The sequence below is a fragment of the Channa argus genome, chromosome 17 (assembly GCF_033026475.1).
Source record: "Channa argus isolate prfri chromosome 17, Channa argus male v1.0, whole genome shotgun sequence".
In the NCBI taxonomy this organism is placed as follows: domain Eukaryota; kingdom Metazoa; phylum Chordata; class Actinopteri; order Anabantiformes; family Channidae; genus Channa; species Channa argus.
In genome coordinates, this window is record NC_090213.1 from 14624517 (window position 1) to 14649994 (window position 25478).

Below are 25478 nucleotides of genomic sequence, written 5' to 3' on the forward strand. Positions count from 1 at the left end.
ATTTTCTATGATATTTGCTTTTGCAGGTTTGTAGAACAAGAATTGGATTGCTATAAAAGTGCTCCATTGTGCACATTTTATACATCAGTTTCTGAATACAGACTGTTTTTAAATTATGGAGACTAAAGGAATTACTAAGAGGAGAAAAATGTCGAGGCCAGCCGTCCTCCGCCACAGTTATAACAAAATATATTTTTAGCAGTATTTTAGAGTAAGAACAAGTAAACACGGATCTATCGACATAGACATACTATGGATGAAGTTGTAATGTATTAAATACAAAATTTGTTTAAATGTGGAGATAAAATGTGAGAGTAATGTGAGGACACAACAGTTTTGAGAGCATGTGGCTCACAAGCCTGTCTCTTTAAGCCCTGTGAGATATCATGCTGGGACCACTTCCAACTGAAACTTCAAATCCATCTTTTTTCTTTGGTTTCTAATTAGTGGTTAACAGATGATGCATCCCAGAGACAGAAGGCAGAGAGCACGTACTGGTGTACAGCAAAGCCTCTGGTGACTGATATCAACCCCTTATGCCACCCAGTTCTTTTGATTTTGAGATTTTTCAGGTGAGTGAGTTCCCTTTTCCATTGCCTCAGATCAGGGTCGGGCTGATCTCAGTTAAACTCCTAATAAGCCCCTTTTCACGGCATGCAGCCAAGAGATTAAATCTGACAGGGCAGGCGTGGACTAGTACTGAGACTACAGATCGGCAGGCTAAGCTCAGGATTGGAAATGTTCCAAAGTTTGATGCAGATTGTATGATGTGGGCTCCTCGCTGCATGATGAAAACATGTTTTTAAGAAATTCCATGCTCCCTAATGACTAGCCCACCTGCTGCACTATGCCTTAATCCAACCTTTACTTCCCTCCAAAGAGAAAGTTATGGGTGGACGTGGAGAAACGTTGCCAGTTCCAACTTTCTTACTACCAGATGTTCATAGAGTTTGCTGATCTATCCCACATTCCCCTATGACTGAGCCTGCTGCAGGTGCTCTGCCTACATCATATGAGGTGTGAACTGGTTGTTTAAACTGCAGCAATTTGAATGAAGCTAAGGACACACTATCCCAGCTCAGAGCACAAGCAGGTGACTTTAGTTTGACGTATTCTTTGACACATTATCCACATTGGATGATGAAGGGAGAATTTCCTTTATGAAAGCCTTTAATTGGGGAGAAAGTTTGGACAAATGCTGCACACTGGCTGCTTGGCTCATGTCGTGGCAGATCATATCTTCAAGGTTCGTCTATTTCTGACTGGCACTGAAGGAGAAGTGTGATTGTGTTTTGTACCCTGAGCACAGTTTTGTACAGGAATACATTATTCAGATGACTGACCACCTGACCCAAGTGAAGTTTATCTGTTTTCTCTCCCTGTTGCTGTCTTTCTTTTAAATTCGCAGAATTTAACCTCAGGGTGAAACTCAAGGCCTGCAAATTAATACATTTGAAAAGTGTAGCTTAATTAAAAAACAAACAAGAAAACGATGCCATCGTGGGTCAATATTTTAACCTGTACATGCAGTGACTTTATTGGTAAACAACATTATAAAGTTTATTGATTTTATGCACACACACACCCACGCACGCACACACACATCCCTCAATATATCAATGAATACTGCCAAATGAATTGTTACCATTTACAACAAGATGAGTTATTTTCTTTCTACACATACATAATGACAGATAAACACTGAGTGTTTTTACCATAAACAAAAAAATTAACACCATCCACCCAGACAGTGAATTGTTGATTCTGTCCCAGAGAAGCATAGCAAACCTGCCTCGCAATGCACCTTTAATTTCTTTACATGGTTTATTGTTAGACTCTTCTACAAGATGAATTGTGGCCATTTTACTTTCTCTTAAGCCTTATTGTGAATCCCATATATTGGAAAAAATCTATCTTTTGTGCATGGGGAAAAAGAAACGTCCATATTAATGTGTACATAGTACCCCCTTGAGGCTGGAGGCTTTAACTGCAGGCAGACTAAATTGAAGGACGACCGATAAATGAATAAATGCCAAGCAACATGTTATAATGGGAAGTAAATGTCAGCTCACAGCAGAGAAGAGACACACTATTAATTCTTGAATGAAAGATTATTATATTGCAAGCTGCTTAGATCAAAGTTTAAATGTGAATCTAAACTAAATGTTTGCTTTTGCCACAAGAAACAAATCTTGAAGTTCCATAGGACACTGTAGAAGGCAGGTGTTAAAATCAACAATAACATGGGTGTGTTTAAGGGGTTTCTAGGCCATGCTAGTGATTAATAGTGTAATTAACTGCACCTGCATTTTTCCCTCTATCTAAAAATATGTACACTATAAAGAAGCCTAGTAATGTTAGGGTATCATACTTGTAATATAGACACACTACCTGAGAATGCTAAAGTCAAGGTGGTTCAGGCATTTTTGACTGGCAGTATGTGTGCTTATACTGAGTGTAACTAAGAATGTAGTTCTGCAAACATAATTTGAGGATTTGGAAAATGCATATTGTTTGTTTGTGTAACCTGAAAGTATGAAGAGCTCTCAGGAGCTGCATCAAATTAGATTTCCTCCTTCACTTGATGGGAGCTTGTTTAAGCTATTCAGCTTTGCATTTCTAAGAAATAATTTATGTCAACATGATATACTAGGCATGAGTCTCAATTTATTTTTCTCCTCAAACTTCCTCTAAAGCAAGTTCTACCCAGATCCTCATAAACAGCAAACTCCAAAATGCAAATGGAAACACAATGCTGGTTTGACATGAATGAAGGAAAGAGAGGGAAGAAAATAAGTTTTAAGGTAGCTCTCCCAACCAAGAGACTAAAACTAAAACTATTTGCACTATAAACAAATATAAAGTAAATGCATGACAAAACATCACAGTATGAAAAGTTGTGAATGTTGTGCATTTACAGGCGAAGTAGAAGATTAAATGAGACCTGTGTGATTTCCTCTAAAGAGATAATTAGCCCTCTCCTCTTTTTCGTAAGCTTCTCCCCCAGTGTCACTGCTGTTGCCTAGTAACCGACCAGGGTGAAAACTCAGCATGAACCTGTTTTACAGCTGGGTCTAGTGTTGGTGTATTATCGTCATGATCACCATCACCTCGCTGCTTTACAAGGTCAGTGATGACTAGAAGTAAGCAAGGTCAGTTTTAGTAAAGTTATGCTACATCTCTTGAGTCTGGTAGGAGTCCGATATGGTAAATCAAAGAAAAACAGGCAGGCTGCAAACTGATGAACCATTAAGCCTTTCCTATGGTAATCATGTATTTTTATATTTCTGACTCAACATATAGAATAGAGTTTCATGCCTGTTTGGGAAACATATATCAGGATATAATGTGACAGAAACAGTTAGAAAGTGTACATTTTGGTTTTCTTAAGATGGGTACCACATTGGTATTTAAACTTTAGACATCAATTACAATTAAAAGAAAAATTCAATTCAATTATTCAATCAGCTGCAGGCAAATCAGCTTTTATTGGACAGAATACCAAAATCAGTTTCAAAATACAGAAATATTGCAGAATGTTAATCTACAACTTGTAAGCTGCATGTTCAAATTCTGCAGAGTGAGTAGGCCACCTACTGTTTGTTACATTTAAAGATAGCCAGCAGCTTCTTGCTTTTGTTTATTTTAAAATGGAGACACAGTTCTAGGTGTGGAAAAATTAACAAAAAATGAAAGAGAAGATGAAATGCAAATCTTGAACAAAAAACCCAGATTCAATTAGTTATTTAGGGCCAATGCTTCTTGAAGAAAATGAATCGGGTATAAGTTTTGCAGCTGCATTATTCAGACATTGGCAGGTTTGGAGGTCTACAATATGTGTCACATTTAGAACTGCAAATCTAAGGCCAGCAAAGTTTTTTAGGTCTTATGTTGATGGCTATAATGCACTACAAGCAAAACTAGCTTTCCAGAAAGCATGGAAGGCAAAGCAAAATTTGGATGGAAATCAACCACTAAATATTTTTCAGTAATAGTGTATATTATATATAATGTAAGAATAATGTGTATATAATGATAATGTTTGTGTACATGGTTCCTGACTAAAAGAAGAACAAGAAGAACTAAGTGCAAAAGTTGGTGCTAATGCACTGCAGCAGAACAACAGCAGAAGAATATAAAGAGTTTTTAGGCACTTAATATTTAATAGAATACAGCTTTCCAGTATGTATAGACATAATAAAAATAATCAAACTTAAGTTATTGAAAAACATTTCTCATGTATGTAAATTAGATGCAGATGTAGGGAAAATAACAATATTAACTATTTTTTAAACACATTGGACAATATTGTAATGTTAATGACACTGCACTTTATGGAGGAGAATTGGAATATATAAAGGATACAGTCTACCTGTAGTTGGGACTTGGCTGTAATTTATGTATCCAAGCAGAACACAGACAAATAACAGAAGCGAAATGTAAGCAAACAAAAACAAATATTTAAGTATTGAATAATTGGCTGATTTGTTGACTGTGCTTTTCATTGTACTCTTTACGTTTATTTTTTATTTTTTATTTTTTTTCTTGGCAAGTCGCAAGGAATATGACCTGACAATTCGTTACATAAATTACAAATATATATAATTTGCAAAGAAACACAAACGTTAATGTTTGGAGTGTTTCGGCGTCTATCATACGTCACGGAGGTCAAAGTTTATCAGTTTGCCTTTCAAAATGGCAGCTGAACCAACACGGGAGTGGAGCGATGAGCAGCTCAAAAGTGATGATTTGCCCAAAAAAGACATTATAACGTTCATACAGGACAATGCAGCCCACTCGGTAGGTTTTAGCAGTTAAGTGTCGTTGTGGTTTCACTCTGAATATATTCGCGTTGAAATTTAAATAGTCACTCCTACCTGCAGTGTGCTGCGTGGTTAGCAATATGATATATTTAGCATTTGGCATGGAAACATTAACAACGGAGAAATGTTTGAGCAAAAGAGTCTAGCACAATTTAGGTGTAACCACATCGTCATTGTTTACCCCATGTAGGAGCTGAAACTTCTGCAGTTGCTGTTAAATATATATTTTTTAATAGCTATAATAGCTGTGGCGTGTTTATCAAACGATTGGCCAATCATTGATGTGAGCGTCATGGCGAATAAAAAGTTACATGTCACCTTTCTCCTTCCAACTGCATTTTCTCTTCAGTTCCTCGGTGAGCACAAGCTGCTGGGAAACCTAAAAAATGTTGCAAAAACGGCAAAGAAAGAACAGCTGATCATAGCCTACAATCAGCTGTTTCACAGCAAAGTAAGTGATGGTAGATTTGCTATACATAGTGACACTATCCCAGGGATTCGTGTGCACTGGTTCTCTTGACCACGTCATGCAAATAACGAATGTTTGTGTTTTTTTTTTTTTTTTTGGTCATTATGATTTGTAGCGGTTTAAAGGCACAGAACCAGTAGAAGAAGTGACTGAACAGGTTAAAGCTGTGAAAATTGAAGAAAAGCCTAAGGAAGCCAAAACGGAGGTCATTGATGAGGTACTGATCCCGCATATTAACATGAAAAACTTTAATTTCTGCTTTGCATAATGTATTCTATACCACTATCACATTGCTTTTTAGGGTCCGCCCAAGTACACCAAGTCAGTGCTGAAGAAAGGTGACAAGACAAACTTTCCTAAGAAAGGTGACACTGTGAGCTGCTGGTACACTGGTAGCTTGGAGGATGGGACTGTGTTTGACACCAATATTCCCACAGGTATAGATACTTAGACAAATAGGAAGATGGTATGAATAAATGTAAATACCCATTGCTGCTTCTCTTTCTCTCTTTCTATAGCAGCTAGAAAGAAGAAGCAGGCAAAGCCACTGAGCTTCAAAGTTGGCTTGGGCAGAGTCATCAGAGGAGTAAGTTTTTTTTCTATGTTTTTTGTTTGTTTTCTTCTTTAATCCATCAATGTATTTTTCACTGACACCTTCACTGTATGGCATCAGAAAATCTTTACTTTTACAGTGGGATGAGGCCATTCTAACAATGAGCAAGGGCGAGACAGCTCAACTGGAGATTGAAGCAGAATGGGCCTACGGGAAGAAAGGTCTCCCAGACTCCAAGTATCCTTTTGTCAGATTTTTCTTTGCCTCACTTTGAGCAAGTCATGTAAATATATATTCAATATGATGATCAGTTGATTTCAATAGGAAACTTTAATTTTGCATAGAATTCATCTTCTCCTTAACTCCAGCTGTAACAGAATTCCACCCAATGCAAAACTGATTTTTGAGGTTGAGCTGGTGTCTGTGGACTAAACGACAAAATACTGGCCACCATGAATTGGTAATCAGAGATGGAGGACACATATTTTGAGGTCTGGTTGTGAAGATTGAGGTCAGAATGGCACTTGAATTGTGGTGTCCAGTTCTAATGTTCACTCTGCTTTGTCATTAATGTTATATACAGTGAGCAACAAAATAAACTGGACTTATTACAGCAATTCAAATTCTGGCCAAAAGGGCTTGTCAATAATGTATATATACTAGACACCCTGAGTTGTTGCCTGCTTTTGTTGTTCTTTTGCATGTACAATGTATATGATGAATAAAACTGTTCCAGGTCTGTTCATACCACATAACGACTTTGTCTTTTGGTAAATAGCAAGATAGTTTTAAATCTGGTCCACTAAAGCATTTTTTTTGGATTAGGTTCACTGAAAAGAATTAAAATGCTGAAATCAGTTATTCCAAGATCTCTAGGAAGGAATGCATTCTTAGCAGCTGACACTGATTAAGATTATATATTGACTGTTCAAAATGTGTTCAAATTTAAAATTACTTTAACTGATTAAACAGCAACTCTGATAAACCTCTGCTTCCAAGAGATATTATACTTTTACTACATAAAACTTTTACAGTAAAAATACATGTTTTTCCAATACTGTAAGAAAAAAAAGAAAACATGCAACATACAATAACACCACACTATTCATTTTATCCAAGCCAAACTTTTATTCTTGTATTATAGGATAACTTAGGAACATTTAAGAATTGGCATTGGGTCCTTTCTTCTTCCCAAAGGTGGGCACAACATTGACAAAGCGCCTGTTGTACTGGATTCGACGCTTGGCACGGCCAGTCTTCTTTTTCTTTTTCTCCTGCTTGTCAACCTGAATTAATTCATAGAAAATATGTTCTGTTAATTTATTAAGCTCAATGTATACAATCTGTGTGTTATCTTAAGTAGCAAACCCAAAACAAGTTTAAAAGCTATTATATACACACATACACAATTAAAATATCCAATAAATTTGCCATTAAGGCATTTTAGTAAGTATGTCTACTTACTTTTGGTGTCTGTCCCCTCACTTTTCCAGCACGGGCCAGAGATCCATGAACCTTACCTGGGAGAGTATAAGAATAAACAAACATATTTAAACATTTCAGACACACTTATGTACCTGTAAATCAAAACATGGACATATAGTCCTCTCACACATGTGTTTTGGTCCATTTAACATAGATATGATCGCTTCTGCTGCATGTAGCTTAACCCTTATGAACCAGGTGGTGGTAATTCAGGTAAATTGCAAATAAGGCTTAATGTCAAAATGAAGAATTTGTGAGGAATAGGATTCACTTGCATATATCTTGTCACAAGTGTACGCAAGCTACTTCAAAAACTACGCAATATTAAAACACTTAAAATACAAAGCTAGTATGATGTTGATGGACATATTTAATACGTTTTCTGTTAGTAAATTGTATTTTACAAGAATATGCAACATTGTGTGTTGGGTCTGGATACTGACCTCCCAGTAGCCTGGCAGCTACCTCCAAAGTGGAATGCTCTGAGACACCACAGGATGCCAAGGAAGCATCATTCTCCAGTGGGCAACCAGCTAGAAACAGCACCTGATTCTCAACCTGGAGTCCCTCAAGAGCTTGGACATGGGCCTGACAAACAACATTTTCATAATTACTTTTCACATTAAAAGATAATCCTGAGTTTAGAATTGTATGCTAAGGAAAAAATGAGGCCGTGCAATAAAACATGACGCCAATCCTTAAGATATTTTACCTTGATCTGTCCAACCGTCTCTTCTCCGGTCACCTCAAGGGTGTGAGTGTTCTGGGCACGCAAAAAGAGCTGCATCTTGACGCTGCAGAAAAACCAACAGGTTCCACATCAGTCTTTATCAGTGTTACTAACGTTTACGGGGAAATGCGCTTGTGACACCGGGTTTTTCTGACAGCAAAACCAACATTAAAACCACCATGTCTTCCGTGTGCCTGACAACACTGAAACAGCTAATGTAGAATTATACCTAAAAAGTATTGTCAAAATATTTTCAATTTCCAAGAGAACCAATCTCAAGCAACGTGCTGTAAGTTTTAACAGACTTTTCTCGTTTTGTATCTAGCTAATGCTATGCTAGCCAAACTAGCCACATGGGACACGCGTTTCACAAAGTCGAAAAAATACAATACATTTCCTACAACTGTTAAAGTAAAGTTTGAATTATATTAAACATCGATATCAAGTGTGTAAATATATGTCAAACCCCGATACAAGTTTACGTAATTGTGAGTTTTATTTACTTAAAATACACAGGCCCTACCTCGTTTGATGCTAGTCGTTCAACGCTAGGCTTAAAAAAGGGCTGCTGAAAGGTCAGTACTGCGCATGTGCTAGTTTACGCAGCTTATTATTCGTCATCTGTGGCCCCGCCCATAGCACTATGGACCAAGACGGGTATTTTACGCATTATAAACCGGCAATAAACTAGACATATTAAACACCACTTTGCTGTGTCAAGTTACTTGCTCAGGTCTTTCCGAATAGAATTTTCACAAGCCACATTATGTCTTATTCAAAATAAGTGTTTTGCAAATAACACTTAATACTACTTAATATTTATTACTTAATATTAATGAAACAGAATTGTCCTGTGTTAATGTCTGTGACAAAGACATGTAAGATGAGGCAGAAACAGATTATGTAAAGAATTCAAACACGTTATACTTTGTTAATTTACCCGTTTTCTAAACGGAGGATGTCTGTCCATCCATCGCTCATCTGAAAAGCCTGTTGCTAGATAAACTCTCTTTAAAATTCTTATATATATAAAATTGAGGATAAACCTTATTACTTATGATTTATTGCTTCGCTTTGATGTAAATTCTCAATTATTACATCTTATTGAATACATATAGTTATATAGATATACATATATCACATCTACGTGTACAAGTTTCCCCCCCCCCCCAGTCTGAATTTCTCTCAATTTAATAGCAGTTAAAATTAACAAATTATATACTCAAGTTAAAATACCTTCTGCCTCTTGAGTTTACTGATCATGCTTACCTTTGTCATACTGTTGTGTACTATATAAAGCTTAAAAGAAAATCCCCAAAATAAACTCTGCACTCCAGTACATTACCCACTATGACCCCCTGAACAAATTGTAGACTTATCACCTGAGTTTTAACTTAAAAATTGAGAAATAATGGAAAATATGCTGTATTGGATTGCATTAGATTTACAGGTGTACCTAAATAAAGTGGCCAGTGTGTGTATAGCTTTCTCTATATGTATAGATTTGTTTTGTTCAAAATACTGCTGTACTTTAAAATATAGTAATTTTATTTTAAGATTGTGTGTAATATCATTTGTTTAAATGATAAATGATCACTTATATAGCCTTTTTATCCAAAGTGCATTAAAATGTTAATTCCCATTCACCAATTCACAGACACTGATGGGGATGGCAGTCATGCAAGGTGCTTACCTGACCCACCAGGAGCAACTTTGGGTTCAACGTCTTGCCACTTTGACAGTTACCCAGGACCGGTGTCGATCCACTTACCAAGTGAGCTAAAGCCACCGTACAGTGACACATTTGACACAAATCGCTCAGAAACATATCAGGATATCAATCTCTTTATTATGAAGTCAAAATAAAAAAAAAAAAGAAGAAAATCTTAATGTATCTATGGGAACAACCATGAAATATTAAAAATTTGTGTTTGGGAAGGAGAAGCACAACAACTTAAACATTGAGACCAAACCAAGGTATTCTATAAAGAAATTAAGAAACCCTCACACAGGAGGAGGGGGATAGTACTGGTTATATTGGCCATATTGGTTGTATTGTCCCCAGGAGTTCTGTCCCCAACCGCCGTACTGTTGCTAAAATGGAGGAAAAAAGAAAAGTTGAACGTTACATTACTGCAGATTCAGCAGGCTTAACATGAGCTAATCTAGTTATAAAAAAAAACACAAAAAAAAAACTTTGTGAGTTGTCATCAACTACTCAAATATAAAACTTACCTGGTACCAATTGTAGTTATAGGCAGAGTTGTTTGCCTGCATGTCTGTCATTGCGGTTGTTGCAGCTGAGGAAGTGTCATCCACACGCTGTCTCTTGGCGTCAGGTTCCTGGGCACTGAACACATGTAGGTTCAAGTTAGGATCAAAAAAAATAAAATAAAAACAGTTTGGACTCGTGTCCTTGTTCAGTACTGTGTGCCTGCTACACATTTCACATTCAGTGTGACAAACAGTTTTTACTGTTTTTGTTTATTTGAAAATTTTGTAAGTAATTAACCATTTTCCATTATCCACCTGTCATACCCATTTTCGGCTTTCCTCTTTGCGGGTTCACTTTCCTTCTGTAGTTTCTGTTGTTCTTCGTATGCAGCCACAAGTCTGAGAGATGTACAAGAATAAACATGATTCAAGATTTTTAGAAGATTTTTAAAATATGCTCTCTACATAACAACAAAATACACTCACACATTGATGTCGCTGCCAAAGTCCTCGAGGAACTCCACCTTGCGCTGAGAGAACAGAAGGCGTGATTCAATGGCCATTGGGCTCTTCAAAGCTCGGTCAAAACAAGCCAAGATCTCTGCCTCATTCTGTGTCACATCTCCATTGTATTCCAGCTCAAGCAGGTTTAGATACAGCTTTGGACTAGTCTGTAAAAGCACAAACATATTATAGTATCTCACAATACAGTGGGTAAATAGTTAAAGAATACACTTTGGATCAATGCATTATCTAAAAACAGGTGTAGTTGATTTACATCCTTTTTTTTTTTTTTTTACATCCTTAGAAGATTGTGTGAGGAATTGCTACATCTAAATATTTGCAACACACCAACAGTGACAAAATAGCAAAACGTATTTAGACAGCATGACATTTGAGTACACTCCTTAGGGTGCTTTACCAAATCAAATTTAAAAAAGATTTTTTGAAGGACCATCAGAAGGAAATACAACCCACTCTTACATGCTTCAATTACAGAAAAACTAGCCCTGATTTTTGAATACAGCATGGACTTTTTTAACATTTGGTTTTATTATTGTCATTAACAAAGGGCAACCTTTTAGAATTTAATTCAGGTGTGCAGACTCCAAGTTCTTCAAGTCAACAATTATCTCATCACATACTTAAAGGGTTATCAACCAGTTCCCACACCTGGTCTTTTTCAATAGCCTCCAGCAGCACCTTCCTGGCCCTGCTTAGACTTCTCTGCACCTTCATCAGCAGCCTTGCCAACTTCACAGCATAGAATGATGTCTCTGTAGCATTCTTTGCAGACTCCATGGCCTCCCTCAACAGCACCTCTGCTTCCTCCAAGTTACCGAGGCGACGCTCCAGACTGACCCTCCGAAGACGAACCATGGCCAAACCAGGAACTGCTGTCTCCAAGGACTTCAAAATGCCACGAGCCTCCTCAACGTTGCCTGCACAAAGAACAGAACAATACGGTTAGCATTACAAATAGGGCGCACATTGTTTTGATTTTGTATACCACATACATATTTAATGCCTAATTGTCTCCTTAGTAAATTTGCATTTTTCAAGTGTCATTTACCTTGCTGCTCCTCAAAGGCTGCCCACAGCAGGTGGATGGCTGGTTTCTTGGGCAGATGGACAGTACACGCCTTCTTGTAGACATGTCTCACACCATCAGTGCTGTAGCCCTCTAGATATTTTGCATACTTCAGAGTGAAAAAGAGAAGGAGTCGGAAAAAAATGCAGGAGAGGACAGAGAAAAAGAACAGAAGAGAAAGAGAAAGGAAAAAAGAAACGGCACATTTGAATTCCAAATTTTTAGCTGGCAGAAGCAGTGAATTTCTTCATTGACAAGATCGTTTTTAGAAATTTTCTGTGTAAACCCATCAGCACCTTCATGGAACCAATTAGATAAGTTTCTGTAAGGTAGTGGGAGACGAAGAAGATGCAACGTAGTAGTTGGCAAATGCTGCAGTCAAATCTTGTGTGGCAAGCTGGCCATCCCCTAATACAACAGATACAGTCACATATCAACGTTACACGCAAAGAGAGTGCAGGACGTTTTACTGTGTCGATGTGATATCATCGTTTTTTTGGGGAAGTGCAGGGAAGTAGCTGGATGGAGAGAGAGGTTACAGGTCGATTTACCTTAATCCAGAACTCTTCGTAGAGGGCACAAGCGATGAGGCATCGTTCAAAAAGAACAACCACGCGCTCTGGAGTCCCATTTTCAATCTCAAAGTCCAGGTACTCCTTCCAGTTGTTTAGCTGAGTCTTCTCCAAGGCCTTGACATGGAAGTATGGTCTCTTGATCTAAAAAAAAAAAAGAAAAGAAAAAGACATGAAAAAATGTTTATTTTACAGTGTCAAGTAGTACAAGTACTAGAAAATACACTTAAACAACATTGCTATGAATAAAATGAGACACATACCGCTTCCTCAAAGCCCCAGCGCTTGCTAACTTCATGTTCATTATGGTTGAACACTTCCTGTCGAACCTCGATGACCTTGTGGCGCATGTTTTCAATCTCAGTCACCCTCTACAGAAAAAAATAAATAAAACCTGGTCAAAACCTTCATGTGTGATTTAACTTATCACATTCTCCACTTGGTGTAAAAATTGCTTTTCCTGCAGCCAAAAATTTACATTACCATGACCTGGCCAGAGATTCTTTAAACATGTTCTAAATCTGTCTCTCATTATTGAGAAAAGGCAAGTTTTAAACCTGCAAAATACCACAACCAGTAGCAGTGTGTAAATGTTTTCCCCCACTGCAAGATTGGCAGCAGAATGTATACCTTAGCAGGATCCGCAAGATCCTCTGTTCCAGGTGGCAACTCCTCCTGAGCAGCAGGGGTGTCTCCATCATCACCAACCATTGCCACTAGGCTGGCTTTAGAGAGCTCCAGTCTCAGTTGAACAAACTCCTCCTCTGACAAGAAGTGTTTAGGGTGGTTGTTCTGCACATGATCTTTGAATCTACACAGATAAAACAAAAACGTCACTCTCCAACTACAGATAACTAACGTAAAAAGACATTCAAACGGTAAGTTCAAGACTGTCTTATACTGCACTATTTTTACCTCTGGAAGTGCTGGGAATATAGCTGGGTTGGGATCCCCAAAATGCGGTCATAGATGGCAGTGACATTAGCCAACCTTTGCTGCTCTGTCTCCCAATTAACGAAGGACTCCCACAGACGGTCTGAGCGAAAGTCCGTGCCTGCCGCAAGCACTGCATGTTCATAGGTACTAGTGATAGAAAATAAAAAGTAAAGACTGTAAATATGAATCATCTGTTGCACTATTGCCAGAAATGCTTAGTTAAATTCAATCACTAACACTAAATAGTACATTGAGATTTTAACTGACAAGAATTTTTGAATCTGCTGGTATCCAGAAGGTCACATTAAACAAAGAGGAATGAAAAATAACAAATAGTAAGTTGTTTACTCACGCTCGAATGCGCCCCTCAGTCTCTGGGTCAGTAGTGTCTGAGTTTTCTTTGATGTAGGTCAGGTAGTGCAGCCACAGGTCCACACTCAGAGGGATAGCCTGCAATCCTCTTCTGTACACCTTGATAGAAAGCATATACAAACAATCCCATCAACAATTGAAACTAGGTAATACATTTAAAGTAGCATTCGGTCACTCTACATTACAGAGATCCTGCTACAGTTTCTAAGACTACATTAACATTACATGCTGAGTTGCCCTAAATCAGATATTTTTGCCTGCATGTAACTTAGTCCCAGTTTGAAAAAGTCAGATCTAAAACAACTAAGCCTTTCTATTGTTTGAGGAAAAAAGGTGAAAATGGCATTTGTATTTACCTCTTCAGCAATATGTATATTGCCATGTTTTTTCTCTATATCAGCATACTTCTTCCAGTAGCCATAGCAGTATGGATAATGTAGGAAGAATACATCAAATGCCTTTCTCACAGCTTCAAGGACATTCTGAAAGGAGCAGGTAACATCAAACAAATATTAGTTTCACTTTAATATATTCAGTTTTATAAAAAACAAGTGACCATGTCTAAGTAAACTGTTTTCTTACCTCTTGCTCCACATACTGCAGCAGGTAGACCCAACCATTGAAATCCTCGGGATTGTCCTCACAGGCTTTAAAGAGTTTTTCAAACTCACTGGGCAGCTGTGGCTCCATCGAAACAGTGGATTCTTGTGTGGTTTCTTTTGATGGTTCTTCAAGCTCCATGCCATCCTCTGCCATCTGTGGTACCTCACTCCCTTCTGGGACAAAGAATCATTAAGTGGAGAAGCGTTAAAGTTAGTATGTATGCATGTATTTATTTATGTGTGTGAGAAGAATGTGATTAGGGACATTGTTCTCAATGATTATTCAATTAATGTCAACAACTGTCAAATGAGAAATACATGATATAAAACCAACAACCTAATTTAAGCTAAACGGACAGTGTATTAGCGCATGTGAAATGACACGAGACGGGCATCAAATTTTAAGACTACTTGAGTAAACATTTAAAAATTTGTAGCTAATCATATCTACAAATCCCATTTTCTATTTGTACTGTATATTTTATTGATATTTAAAAAAATACATTTTGTTTAAATATATACTAAACATGTCAACAACTAAACATCAGCCATTTTATTTACCCTGACTGTCTTCCTGTCCAGCAGCTTTTGGCTCTACACTCATTTCCTGGCTGTACTCTTCAGTTTCACCAGGCTCTGCTTTCTGTTCGGGTGGAAGTTCTGACGGCTGTGGTGGTGGTGGAGGCGGAGGTGGTGGCTGATCCTGTTGAAAGAGTTGAGCATTGGCAAGCTGAAACTGCTCCACTGCCTTCTCCACAGACCCCAGCTCTGTGGAATTAGTTTGTTGGTCAGGTTGCTGCTGTTGGGCAAGAGCATCCTGGGACCCATCGGAGTCCTCTGGCAAGATGTTTGTGAGTGGCTCTGGAGCCACCTGGTCCAGCGACCACTCTGGAGCTTGGCCTAGAATAGGAAGGTCAGGCAGAAAGGCATCCCCATTGCTCTCCATGGCAGGGGACTCTGTGTCCAGCATTCCAGAAATGGTATCTTCTGAGAGGTGCAGGCCTGTTCAAAAGAAGATGAGATTAATGCTAGAAATGTAGCTCTCAAAATACAATTATGATCCCTAGTACTCAAAAAGAAGTATTCAAAACCTCCAAGTGCACAGTCTGTATTTATGGAATTTTCCAGAAGGTTTGATAGTGGGTTTCATTTTCTACAGAATAAAACCCAACCAACCTCACAACTACACAGTGCGTCCCTTAATATTATCATTAATATCAAATAGGCTTGTGTTTAATCTTAGCTGTAAAAGCTAACAGACATTTTCAAACGTTACATTTAATCTAGTTTACTATCGTCAACCTATTTTTTAAGCACAAAAAAACAAGTTCAACGGGATATTTCCTTATTCTTAATATTTAAAGTGGCCATTTGAGCAATATCGTTAACGCTACTAAAAATAGTGTATCCACGTGACCGGTTACCAAGTTGAATAACACTACGCGTAACAAACTACTAATGCTTTTATCAAACGAACGTGTTCCGTCGAAAACGATTTTTACTTTTGACCTTGTTTGCTGTGTCAGATAGTGCTGCACCCGGGAGGTTGTTTGCATAGGCAAAGTTCAATCATAAATGAATCTGATGTTGGGCCTTGACTCTTACCTATTTTCTGGGAAGAATTACACCAGTCAAATGACCAGAGGTTGGCGCTAGCTTGATATTAACGTTAGCATTAATTCACAAACTCTGAACATTCAATTTTGAACATTTAGTTAGCTATAGTAAGTTAATAACGTTATTATGTCCCGGGCTCCACGATGTTAAAGTTATAATCTTAGTAGTCTTATATTAAAGGGAACTACACCGTGCTACGTATTCGCCCGTTTCCAGTAAGTAGTCGGCACCATAGGCTTCACCACGTTAGCTAACCGGCTAACGTTGGCTAAGCGATAATTTTTACAACTACCGTAAGCTGGCTATTGAACGTCCATATTTCCAGCTGCACCATACGAATTTCGTGAATAAGTATACGTGATGGGACTCTTACCACTATCTTCCATGAAAACGGAGTCAACCTTGAGAATTCGCGTGCAGCCTTCGAAGTCAATTTATCTACTTCACAACAACCAGGCGCGCTTCGTCGACCATTCTTATCAACTTGGCGGAAGTGCTGAGGCAAACTTTGCGCATGCGTAGCACAGTACCCGCGCGCATGTGCTACCTTTTCGTCCAAGTGTTTGTTAAACTTCATATTATGTTTGCACTGAAAAGCAGAATGTGATATTCTTCCATCCAGTATACTATGTTCAACTCTATCTATCGACACTCCATACCTAACGAGCCGTAATTGTTAAGACAAAAACGATAACGATAATTTGGGGGATACTGTGTTTTGATTAAAAATGTTGTGTTGTATTTCAGTTTAAATTTGGTTTTCCTTTTTTGTTGTTGTTGTTAATGCAGCATTCCTGATGATGAGCTTGAATGATGAGCTCATGAACTCATCATTCTGGGTCTCAGCTATAGGTTACCCAACACTATTCTGATCATTTTCAGCAACATGGGACGAACTACAAAAATAAACTGATCAGATTCTGAGTCATTGGTATCAGCCTGGAACATAGTATTCTTTTGGTACAAATCTTTATGACATAGGTCTATCTTAAAATATATTGAACTTATATTGGATCCTTAAAAATATACTAAGGTAAAAACTTTGAACATATATATAGGCCTCGCTTTCTTATAAGAGCTTAGACACGGTTTTAAAATAGTATTGACTACTGATAATGTTGAATTTCGCTTCAGACCTTGTAATACAAATACCTCTTTGTACAGGGTGAAGTCCATCAGGCTTAGGCCTACTGAGATGACGACAGTAGTGATGAGGCCTCTATGATTTTACTAGGCCTAATCAATAAACTCTTATAATATGCCACCCCTACATGATATACTGTAACTTCTCTTTGGACATAATGTGGCGTGTATTATGTACATTGTGGTTTTAGTCGCGTTCATGAGCAGGTGACAAGAAAAAGGCAGTTTGGACAGTGAAACTCTGTGGTTCCCGCCCGCCCTGCTCGCTCCCGATCTCCACGTCACAGACTAATCATAGGGAAACCGCTTTGAATGAATGATAAGAAATGTTGGAAAGACCCTTTCGTAAACCCCTCCAGAGATCATTAGACCTGCTAAGTCATCAGAGTTCTTTATTATGCACAGACATATGTGTAATTCTTCTGGCAGAGGTGATATTGACGGTGATTAAATGTATAATTAAAGCTCAAATGTCGTCAACGGTCGCTATAGGACCGTTCTGCAGAGCGGTTTCTGGTAACACGCATGAGAAATGGCGTATGGTGCCTTCAGAACAGTCGTAAATATTAAACTATCTAAAATCTCGATATACAGTAGTATACAATATTTATATTTATGTCCCTCTACAAGTAATGTCAGTATGAATGGGTCAGCATGTAATTCAAAGGTTTTACACTTTACTTTTTTTACACTTTCCTGGTGATTGAATCGATTTATAAACATGTTATTACTGGTAATATAAAGTATGTCGTCAGTAAATTATGTTATTTAGTGTTCTATTGAGGAATCCAAATTAGTAATCCAAAGAGCAGGAATCTTTATTCTAGATAGAATAATACATACATTTGATTATTATTATTATTATTATTATTATTATTATTATTATTATTATTATTATTATTATTATTATTATTGTTGTTGTTGTTGTTGTTGTTGTTGTTGTTGTTGTTGTGTTTTAGCATAATCCTACTGTATGTGATCAAAAGTATTGAATAAAAAAACATAGATAACATAACATTTTGGGGCCAAAGTGACTTAAAATCGTTGCAGTCTATCAACTAGGTTTTTTCTTTTTTCTTTTTCTTTGGATATTTTGTTTATTCACAGATGTCGGAGCTCATGGGGAGCACGTGAACGCAGCACGAGTGTGTGTGTGAGCATGAGCAGTGTAGAGGAAGTGGCGGCTGATCTGGGTCCGCACCTTTTCCGGTAACACAGTACCGCCACCGCTGTGACTGAACGGCTAGAGAGAGAGAAGAGGGAGGGAGGAAGCCAGACAGAGACCGGCAAGAGCGGGGAGAAACGGCCCGGGGACTGGGGGATGATTGCCGCAGACGTAGGTATTTGTCCCGCTCTCAGTGTTGTGTGTTTCTGTTTTGCTTTTCTATCCACAGAGAGAATATTTTTCGGATCTAAAGTTGTCCTCTGTACTAACACCCCTCCCTTCTCTGGACCGCTCTTGTGTCACAGGGGGAAGAGAAGAAAGTCGGATGAATCAATGACCTTTTGAGCGTTTTGGATGTCCCGTCGCAAAAACGGAACGGAGAGGTTCTATTTTGGCGTGTTTTTATAAGAAAATCGCTGCGTTGTAAAATTAATCGACTGGAATTGGCTGGGGGCAAGTGTGGACAGCCGGTAGCCAAGGAGGAAGTGGGAAACCCGGGCTTGGACAGGGCCTGATTGAGCTAGTAGGCTTTTTTTTTTAATATATAAAAAGCTACTCCAATTCAACTGAAAACAGGATTTTGAAGGAGGAATAAATGTGAGTTTTGAAGGAAGTCTGCACTCAACAGCTAGTTTAAAACAAGGGGATGTAATTTTTTCTTCTTACATCGGAGGGCAGTGGATCATGAAAATACTTCCCCACCCATTTCTACGAGGGCTCCATATATACAACTCCCAGTGAATGTTCCAAATCACCAGCTCAGGTCTGATCCTCACAGTCCAGCTAATCGTACTGCTCTGTTATCTGTAACTAACTCAAAAGCCACTGCCTTTTTGAATATTGACACTTGTGTCATCCCAGCGCTGCCATCACGTGGAGGGCTCTCAGCACACACACTCAAACTGTGACTTCTCAGTTGTACTGAAAACAACTTTCTCTTGTTAGAAAAAAGTTAATTTTTTTCCCCTCCTAACAAAGTATTTATGCACATCAAACAAGATGGGGAAAATGCTGTCAAAGATCTTTGGCAACAAAGAAATGAGAATATTGATGCTTGGACTTGATGCTGCTGGTAAAACAACGATTTTGTACAAGCTAAAGTTGGGACAGTCAGTCACCACCATCCCTACGGTCGGGTTCAATGTCGAGACTGTCACCTATAAGAATGTGAAGTTCAATGTATGGGATGTTGGGGGACAGGACAAGATCCGACCACTTTGGAGACATTACTACACTGGCACCCAGGGCCTCATTTTCGTGGTGGACTGTGCCGACAGGGACAGGATCGATGAGGCCAGGCAGGAGCTCCACCGAATTATCAACGACCGGGAAATGAGAGATGCCATCATCTTGATCTTTGCCAACAAACAAGACCTCCCAGATGCCATGAAACCCCACGAGATTCAGGAGAAGCTAGGTCTGACCCGGATCAGAGATAGAAATTGGTACGTTCAGCCCTCGTGTGCAACAACAGGGGATGGACTATATGAGGGGCTGACCTGGCTTACCTCAAATTACAAATCTTAATTTTTCTCCCTCTCACCAGCCTGGACATTTGGAGGCAAAAAAGAAGTAGCTGAGGACGAAAGTGTTAGTTAAAAAATGCAATATGAAGCAATTAATACCACGACCTCTCTGCTAGGTATATATCAAAGAGAGTAGCAATTATATTTTGTTTTATTTTTCTTTTTGATAATGATGACTTCCCAATAATCAGAGATTGCATTTAAACAAAAGTCAACTATTTTATGCCTGACTTTTTTTCTTTTCTTGTAGTTTGCTTTGGTTTACATTCTCTGTAATCAGTACTGTTTAAATTTACACCATGCTTACTTTTTAGCTCTTATTGCAAATTGCTACGTTTTCCTTCTTTTCTGCCATTTCCTCAAGGGGACATTTGGACATAGACTTTTATAGTTTTATTTTGAGCTTAGCTTCATTTCAGTATTCTCATGAACCAGCTACATATCCAAAGGAGGAGATAAGTTCAATACTATTGCCTGGCATCAGCATATCACTTTCATGGCACAAACTGCCTTTTGTAATTTGTAAGAATGTGTATTATGGTTATGTTAGGACCTTAAAAAAACTTTTCATAACTGATTGTACTAGAATGAATGAGGAAGTGTGTCAGTACTTATTTCCTGTGCAGTGATTACATCCATCATCTGTAGTGTTTTAAGGATAGACTCTTATGATGGATGCTCACATACACTGTGATATGGATATATGTTTTTGTTGTTCTGTTACCACCCATTTTAATGGTATTGTTAGAATTTCCTTTTTTGTTTCACACCAACCTTTAATTACTTTTGAGTAGTTTCAGCCACCTTAGGAGGAATTATGGGTGCCCTTACAAGGTAATTTCAACTGCTGAATTTGCACTGCTCTGTTTTATTTCTGTCCCCTCCCCCCCCCCCTTTTTTTGGACTATGCTGATGGAATAATAAAAATAACATATCCAGATCAGTACGGAAGTGATGCCTTTCTTAATAAGTAACCACAACCAATAGCACAGTAGCAAAAGTAGTATTTCAGTTGTGCAAAGGGTTGAGCTCAGAAAAGAGGAAATGAGAGTTTAGGGCGTTGTGATGGTTGAAAGAGGGACTAGCTAGAAAGAACCGTGAAGTGAGCCTCAGCCTGTTTCCTTTCTGCACTTGCATGTGTGAGTCACTGGTTGTGAATAAATGATGAGATCTCTTGTTTCAGAATAGTGATAGTCAGGTAAATCGTGGTTTGCCAAAGGTCTTAAAGTATCAGGGTGCTGATGCCACATGGGACTTTTGACATTTTGATTAAGGCAAATGAAATGGGTGTGAGCAGTGTAGTACCATGGATGCTGAAAAGTAAAAAAATCTGCATTTTTTTTCTTTTACACAAAGCACCTTCCTTATAATATCTAACTTCAAATTTGTCTATTTGAACAAATACAGTCAAAAGTAAAACCGTACACTTTTGTGAGCACGACATTTAGCTAAAATCTTTCATTTTGAATTTTAATCAATTTGGGTTGCTGAAAAACTGATGAGACCAACCTCTTTATGCTTGTGTAAGTACTGAAGTTGGGGGTGACAAGGTCTCAGCCAGTCTAGTAATTTGCGCTGAGTATGCAAATCACGCAGAAGCACAGATTTGAGATCAGGCAACCATTTAATTTCAGGCCTTTCATTTTTTATTTTTTTCCCCAGCTTTAATATAATGCAGGGTTTCACAGTTTTCTAAGACAAAAGACAGAGCAGACTACCTAAGTTTGTAAGGTCACACATCGAGAAGAAGAGGGTGTCAATTGTGGGTAGTGACATCACTGTCTGAAGTCAGGAAACGCATGAAAGAAGAAAATAGTTGTCATGGAAATTGGTGGTTTAGGAGTGACTTGCCAGTTGAGAAAAAAGAGGTACAAACAACATTTGTGACTTCAACACAGACACACACAGGTGAAATGTCAATTGTTTGTCTTAAGACAAAGGTAAAAATTACCCAGTGATTTCCTTAAAAGCTTTAATTTTAAAGGTTTTTCCTCACATGAGTCCAGGCATTCCTCTGCAGGAATGCTTGCTTTCTATCTGAATTTTCTGTGTTTGCTTCTGTGCTGTTTGTTCTGTGGCTGTTAATCTGAAGTTTGACCTGTTGCTGTGCTGAAAGCAGCAGCATGCATGTGAGGGACAAGGACAGGCAGGTAAACCCAGATAGACAAACAAATACTGCAGCCTGTTATCTCTCTTGAAACCCTGTCACTATCCAGTATTTATTTCTATGGAATATTTCTTTGGAACACCAGTTGCAGGAACTTTCCACACTTGAGAGTACTTTGACAGTGCACCGTTTTGCTAAACCCACTTTATTTGAACAGTTGAGAGCAGTGCTTCAGCATTGTCAAGTATACTCTTGTTTGCTTATGATTTTCCATTGTGGATGTGGAAATTGCTAAGTCAAATTTACAACAGCTTTTCTGTCCTCGTGAGGATTCAAGCGGAGGAAGTATGGAAAGGGAGAGCAGCTCGCAGCCCCTGATGTTACATCAGCACTGGGCCAGTGAATCATGCTGCACATGTCACAGGCCTTTTGTACAGCTGTCACTGCACGTAGCAGCAGATGCACTGCACACACTGGCTGGTGTCAAATGCTGTCAGCCTCACCTGTGGCCTTCACTTTAACCATTTAACCAACTTTCAGTTGTCAGTTTTACTGATCTAGGAAAAACCTAAAACTGTTTGTGTCACAGTGAGCCTTTCTGTTCAAACCAACAAACTTACACCTCAGTGAGACTTTATTTTCAGTTCCTACACATCATGGTCACCATCACCAGTCACATCAGAAGTTCAGATGTGATTCATTTGAAATGTGTTTCCTGTGACTAGTCTCCCAGTGAACGCTACAACGGAAGTGTTGGATTGGAATGAAAGTCAAACCTTTTACTTATTTTTTTTGTCCACTTTTTAGCTCTGAGCACTGCCATTGTGTGTTGCTGGGTGGGGGTGGACCAGACTATTGTACGCCTTTGAAGGGGGTGGTACGAAACAATGCTTTTAAACGGAGCTCATTGAAAGTTCCTCTGTCACTTGTTTACTCAGGCGTTACTCTTTGATTTCAATCTCACTTCAGTTCTTCATTTAGCAAACTGAGAAAAACATTAGACAATGTCCATTTCAACCCAACGATCTCTGTTGCTTAGGAATTTATATTTATTGAAATGTGCCAGAAAAGCTCATACAGGTGCTTTCTAATATAAACTAGTTATAGTTAGTTAGTGAGATGCCACTGTAAATCTTCCTAACGGAAGTTAAAATCACAGACAGTTTGACTGACAAAAAACTTTACTAGTGAGATCCACTCTTTTTATGTCTTTTCTGGTACCTCAGGCAGTCTGCATCTGCCCACAGTTGTTCCCATAGAGCTGGGGACTTTAGAGATGGTATGCTCCCTTTACTTAAAGAGTCAAAGGCTGAGGGAAGCAGTCAGTCAAGTTTTAAATGTGTATAAATGTTAGTTTGATTGCCTGGTGCAGATCTGGAGAATGTAAACTGATTCAGATGTTTTGATGGCATTTGGAAATTGTGATTACAGTGTGTGGACCACCTGGAGTGAGGCTTGGTTAAACATTCATTTTAGGTTTTTTTCCATTATGAGACTTTCCACCATATTTTGTATTTAATTGCTCATAATTTAAGGAATTATTTCACATTTTGAGATATTCGCATATTCACTTCCTGTTAGATAACACTATAGATGCAACACTTGTCATTATACAGTAGTTGGTTTACTACGGTTAGCTAAAGGTTAGACAGCATTCCTCCACTGACCTATTATGGCAGAAGCAATGATATACTGTGGCAGCCTTTTTCAGAATTATGACAAAAAGTCCAATCACAGATTCTAACTTAGCATCAGAGAGGCAGGGTGATCCTCAATAAATGGCATCCTCACATTAAACACAACTTCAACACAGAGTTGAAGCTAACTTCACATTTTCTGTTAATAAAAAAATAATCAGAGAAAACAATTATCAACTCAAAGGTTTTAAAGGTGTTCTAACCTAGGACAGTGTATCCTGGGGTTGCCATGGGCCCTAGGACTAAAATATGCAGCATTTCAGTCCACCCCTCTGACTGCTTTATTAGTCTTTAGTTCTTCAGTTCATCAAGCATAAGATTCACCCTTGGAAACGTTTTGCTTTCTTTATAGCATCTTTCTCAAAATCACTGTCTTTTGGTTGAATGATTATCCACAGTTGTCATCACAGGCATTTCCTGTCCAACAACATCCACTATTGACACACACAAAAGGACTTCAGGACTGGCTGGATGGGCCAGAGCTACAGCTCATACGGTCTCAGTGACTCGGTTGTCATGGGGCCAATTTAAACAGTGTCGTAAAAGCAGTCTGCAGAGTGGCATTCAGCTCCCAGGCAGTTGTGAGCTCTTCAGAATCTGTTGCACATTTTCCTCCGCCTTGGACAATGTGCTAATAATTATAGGGAGCCCAAGGCCTGTGTTTGCATTTGGCGCAGAGGTACAGAGGGAGAGGGGTGTGCAACAGCAGGGATTCAGGCTTATAGAGTAGATGTAATTAATGGAGGCTGTGCAGTGAAAGCAGAGCTTTTGATGAACAGGTGGAGAGACCTTATACTTGCATAAAACTGTAAAAAGCTGAATATACTCTAAAGCCAATACACAAATCCCCACTTTGCTTGTGTGTGAAGTCTTGCTTGGATTTAATTTGCCTTTTTATTTTTATTGATATGGTTGTGTTAACTATTTTTTGTGCACATACATGGAACATGTCTGCAGCATTTGTGATGCAATAAATTAATTAAATTAAAAAGGAAGTTGGCATTACAAAGAAACTTGGCTCTTTTAGCATTATTGTTTTAGCACATACTAATTATTTTAATTAAATAACAGGAAGCTAAATTATTTAACTTTTAAGAGAGACTTTTCCTTTATAAATAAATACCTAGAGTCTGCGTAAATGTTGAGTTGTGCTTTCGTTTGTGACAGGAAGTGACATACGCTGCAACCTTCCTGTGTGACACTTGGCATACCACAGCAACAGATGGACTCATTAAGATTAGACAGAAAAAATAAAAATAAATAAAATTAATTGGATATTGTAGTGGAGATAAGTATAATATATGTGTATGTTTCTGGGCCTCAAATAAAACAGTTTGGACCAGGTTAAAGTATTGTTATTCTGAAGTGAATTATGTGTTTGTTAAACAGCACTGTAATTACCTGAACTGGTTTACTGCTGTGAAACTGGAAAATACAGCAGTCAAGATCCTGAGACACAGATTCCTTTTAATATGAGTCTGGCCATGAAGAGTAAAACTTAATGTGCGTTTTATTTCTCACTTCCTATTTTTAGCAATCACAAAACGTGTGTCACTAGACCTAAACTGTTTCTTTAAAGAACACGAACCTTGTTGAGTCATAGGCTGCATTCAGAAATTGAGTAATTATTAATAGGCCTGTTAGGGAATACTGTCACACTGAACATGTAGCCAATTACTCTACATGTCAATCTCTCTATCTCTCTTTCTCTTGGTGCTTGTTTGCAACTTTCCACCAAAAACACAGAAATAGTCACTAATACAACTTTCATCCCTAAATAACACACAACGCTAAATCCAAAAATAATACATAATACACCACACACAGCCTTCCCACTTGCTCTTTTTAATGACCCGTCTGAAGAGCCGTCTGCTTT

The 25478-nt window shown here is 38.4% G+C and overlaps 4 protein-coding genes across 8 annotated transcripts; 2 read left to right on the plus strand and 2 right to left on the minus strand.

The window, feature by feature from the left end:
• Positions 1-4644: 4644 nt before the first annotated feature.
• On the plus strand, positions 4645-6600 carry fkbp3 (FKBP prolyl isomerase 3). Of its 2 annotated transcripts, none has more exons than XM_067482655.1 (7): positions 4645-4800; positions 5173-5274; positions 5408-5509; positions 5594-5729; positions 5811-5878; positions 5985-6082; positions 6223-6600. In XM_067482655.1, the coding sequence occupies exons 1-7, from the start codon at positions 4696-4698 to the stop codon at positions 6275-6277; spliced, it is 666 nt and encodes a 221-aa protein (XP_067338756.1). In that variant the 5' UTR covers positions 4645-4695; the 3' UTR covers positions 6278-6600. The 2 variants fall into 2 exon arrangements, with proteins under 2 accessions (XP_067338756.1, XP_067338757.1); XM_067482656.1 differs by having other exon boundaries at positions 5814-5878.
• Positions 6601-6949: 349 nt separating this feature from the next.
• faua (FAU ubiquitin like and ribosomal protein S30 fusion a) lies at positions 6950-8706 on the minus strand. The gene is made up of 5 exons (XM_067482657.1): positions 8584-8706; positions 8043-8124; positions 7774-7918; positions 7310-7365; positions 6950-7131 (listed from the first exon to the last, which is right to left on the minus strand). The coding sequence occupies exons 2-5, from the start codon at positions 8115-8117 to the stop codon at positions 7006-7008; spliced, it is 402 nt and encodes a 133-aa protein (XP_067338758.1). The 5' UTR covers positions 8118-8124; positions 8584-8706; the 3' UTR covers positions 6950-7005.
• A 1183-nt stretch (positions 8707-9889) lies between these two features.
• On the minus strand, positions 9890-16489 carry prpf39 (PRP39 pre-mRNA processing factor 39 homolog (yeast)). 3 transcript variants are annotated; one of them, XM_067481052.1, is made up of 15 exons: positions 16338-16489; positions 14909-15349; positions 14328-14518; positions 14102-14227; positions 13726-13844; positions 13353-13520; positions 13068-13248; positions 12701-12808; positions 12417-12581; positions 11848-11974; positions 11448-11716; positions 10761-10945; positions 10590-10673; positions 10296-10410; positions 9890-10154 (listed from the first exon to the last, which is right to left on the minus strand). In XM_067481052.1, exons 1-15 carry the CDS (start codon positions 16348-16350, stop codon positions 10065-10067), a joined length of 2382 nt encoding a protein of 793 aa, XP_067337153.1. In that variant the 5' UTR covers positions 16351-16489; the 3' UTR covers positions 9890-10064. The 3 variants fall into 3 exon arrangements, with proteins under 3 accessions (XP_067337153.1, XP_067337154.1, XP_067337152.1); XM_067481053.1 differs by having other exon boundaries at positions 10599-10673; positions 14328-14521; XM_067481051.1 differs by having other exon boundaries at positions 14328-14521.
• A 1799-nt stretch (positions 16490-18288) lies between these two features.
• arf6a (ADP-ribosylation factor 6a) lies at positions 18289-20741 on the plus strand. Of its 2 annotated transcripts, none has more exons than XM_067481057.1 (2): positions 18289-18443; positions 18578-20741. In XM_067481057.1, the coding sequence occupies exon 2, from the start codon at positions 19272-19274 to the stop codon at positions 19797-19799; it is 528 nt and encodes a 175-aa protein (XP_067337158.1). In that variant the 5' UTR covers positions 18289-18443; positions 18578-19271; the 3' UTR covers positions 19800-20741. The 2 variants fall into 2 exon arrangements, with proteins under 2 accessions (XP_067337158.1, XP_067337157.1); XM_067481056.1 differs by having other exon boundaries at positions 18292-18447.
• Positions 20742-25478: the final 4737 nt, after the last annotated feature.

Excerpts from the sequence above, each read along its gene's own strand:
- fkbp3 (XM_067482655.1), top strand. The coding sequence starts at position 4,696 with ATGGCAGCTGAACCAACACGGGAGTGGAGCGATGAGCAGCTCAAAAGT. Across the intron at positions 5,510-5,593 it reads AAACGGAGGTCATTGATGAG|GGTCCGCCCAAGTACACCAA; the intron begins GTACTGATCCCG and ends ATTGCTTTTTAG. Across the intron at positions 5,879-5,984 it reads TGGGCAGAGTCATCAGAGGA|TGGGATGAGGCCATTCTAAC; the intron begins GTAAGTTTTTTT and ends TTACTTTTACAG.
- faua (XM_067482657.1), bottom strand. The coding sequence starts at position 8,117 with ATGCAGCTCTTTTTGCGTGCCCAGAACACTCACACCCTTGAGGTGACC. Across the intron at positions 7,366-7,773 it reads AGCTGCCAGGCTACTGGGAG|GTAAGGTTCATGGATCTCTG; the intron begins GTCAGTATCCAG and ends ATACTCTCCCAG. Across the intron at positions 7,132-7,309 it reads TGAGGGGACAGACACCAAAA|GTTGACAAGCAGGAGAAAAA; the intron begins GTAAGTAGACAT and ends GAATTAATTCAG.
- prpf39 (XM_067481051.1), bottom strand. Across the intron at positions 13,845-14,101 it reads ATATACATATTGCTGAAGAG|GTGTACAGAAGAGGATTGCA; the intron begins GTAAATACAAAT and ends CTTTCTATCAAG. Across the intron at positions 13,521-13,725 it reads ACTGAGGGGCGCATTCGAGC|TACCTATGAACATGCAGTGC; the intron begins GTGAGTAAACAA and ends TTCTATCACTAG.
- arf6a (XM_067481057.1), top strand. The coding sequence starts at position 19,272 with ATGGGGAAAATGCTGTCAAAGATCTTTGGCAACAAAGAAATGAGAATA.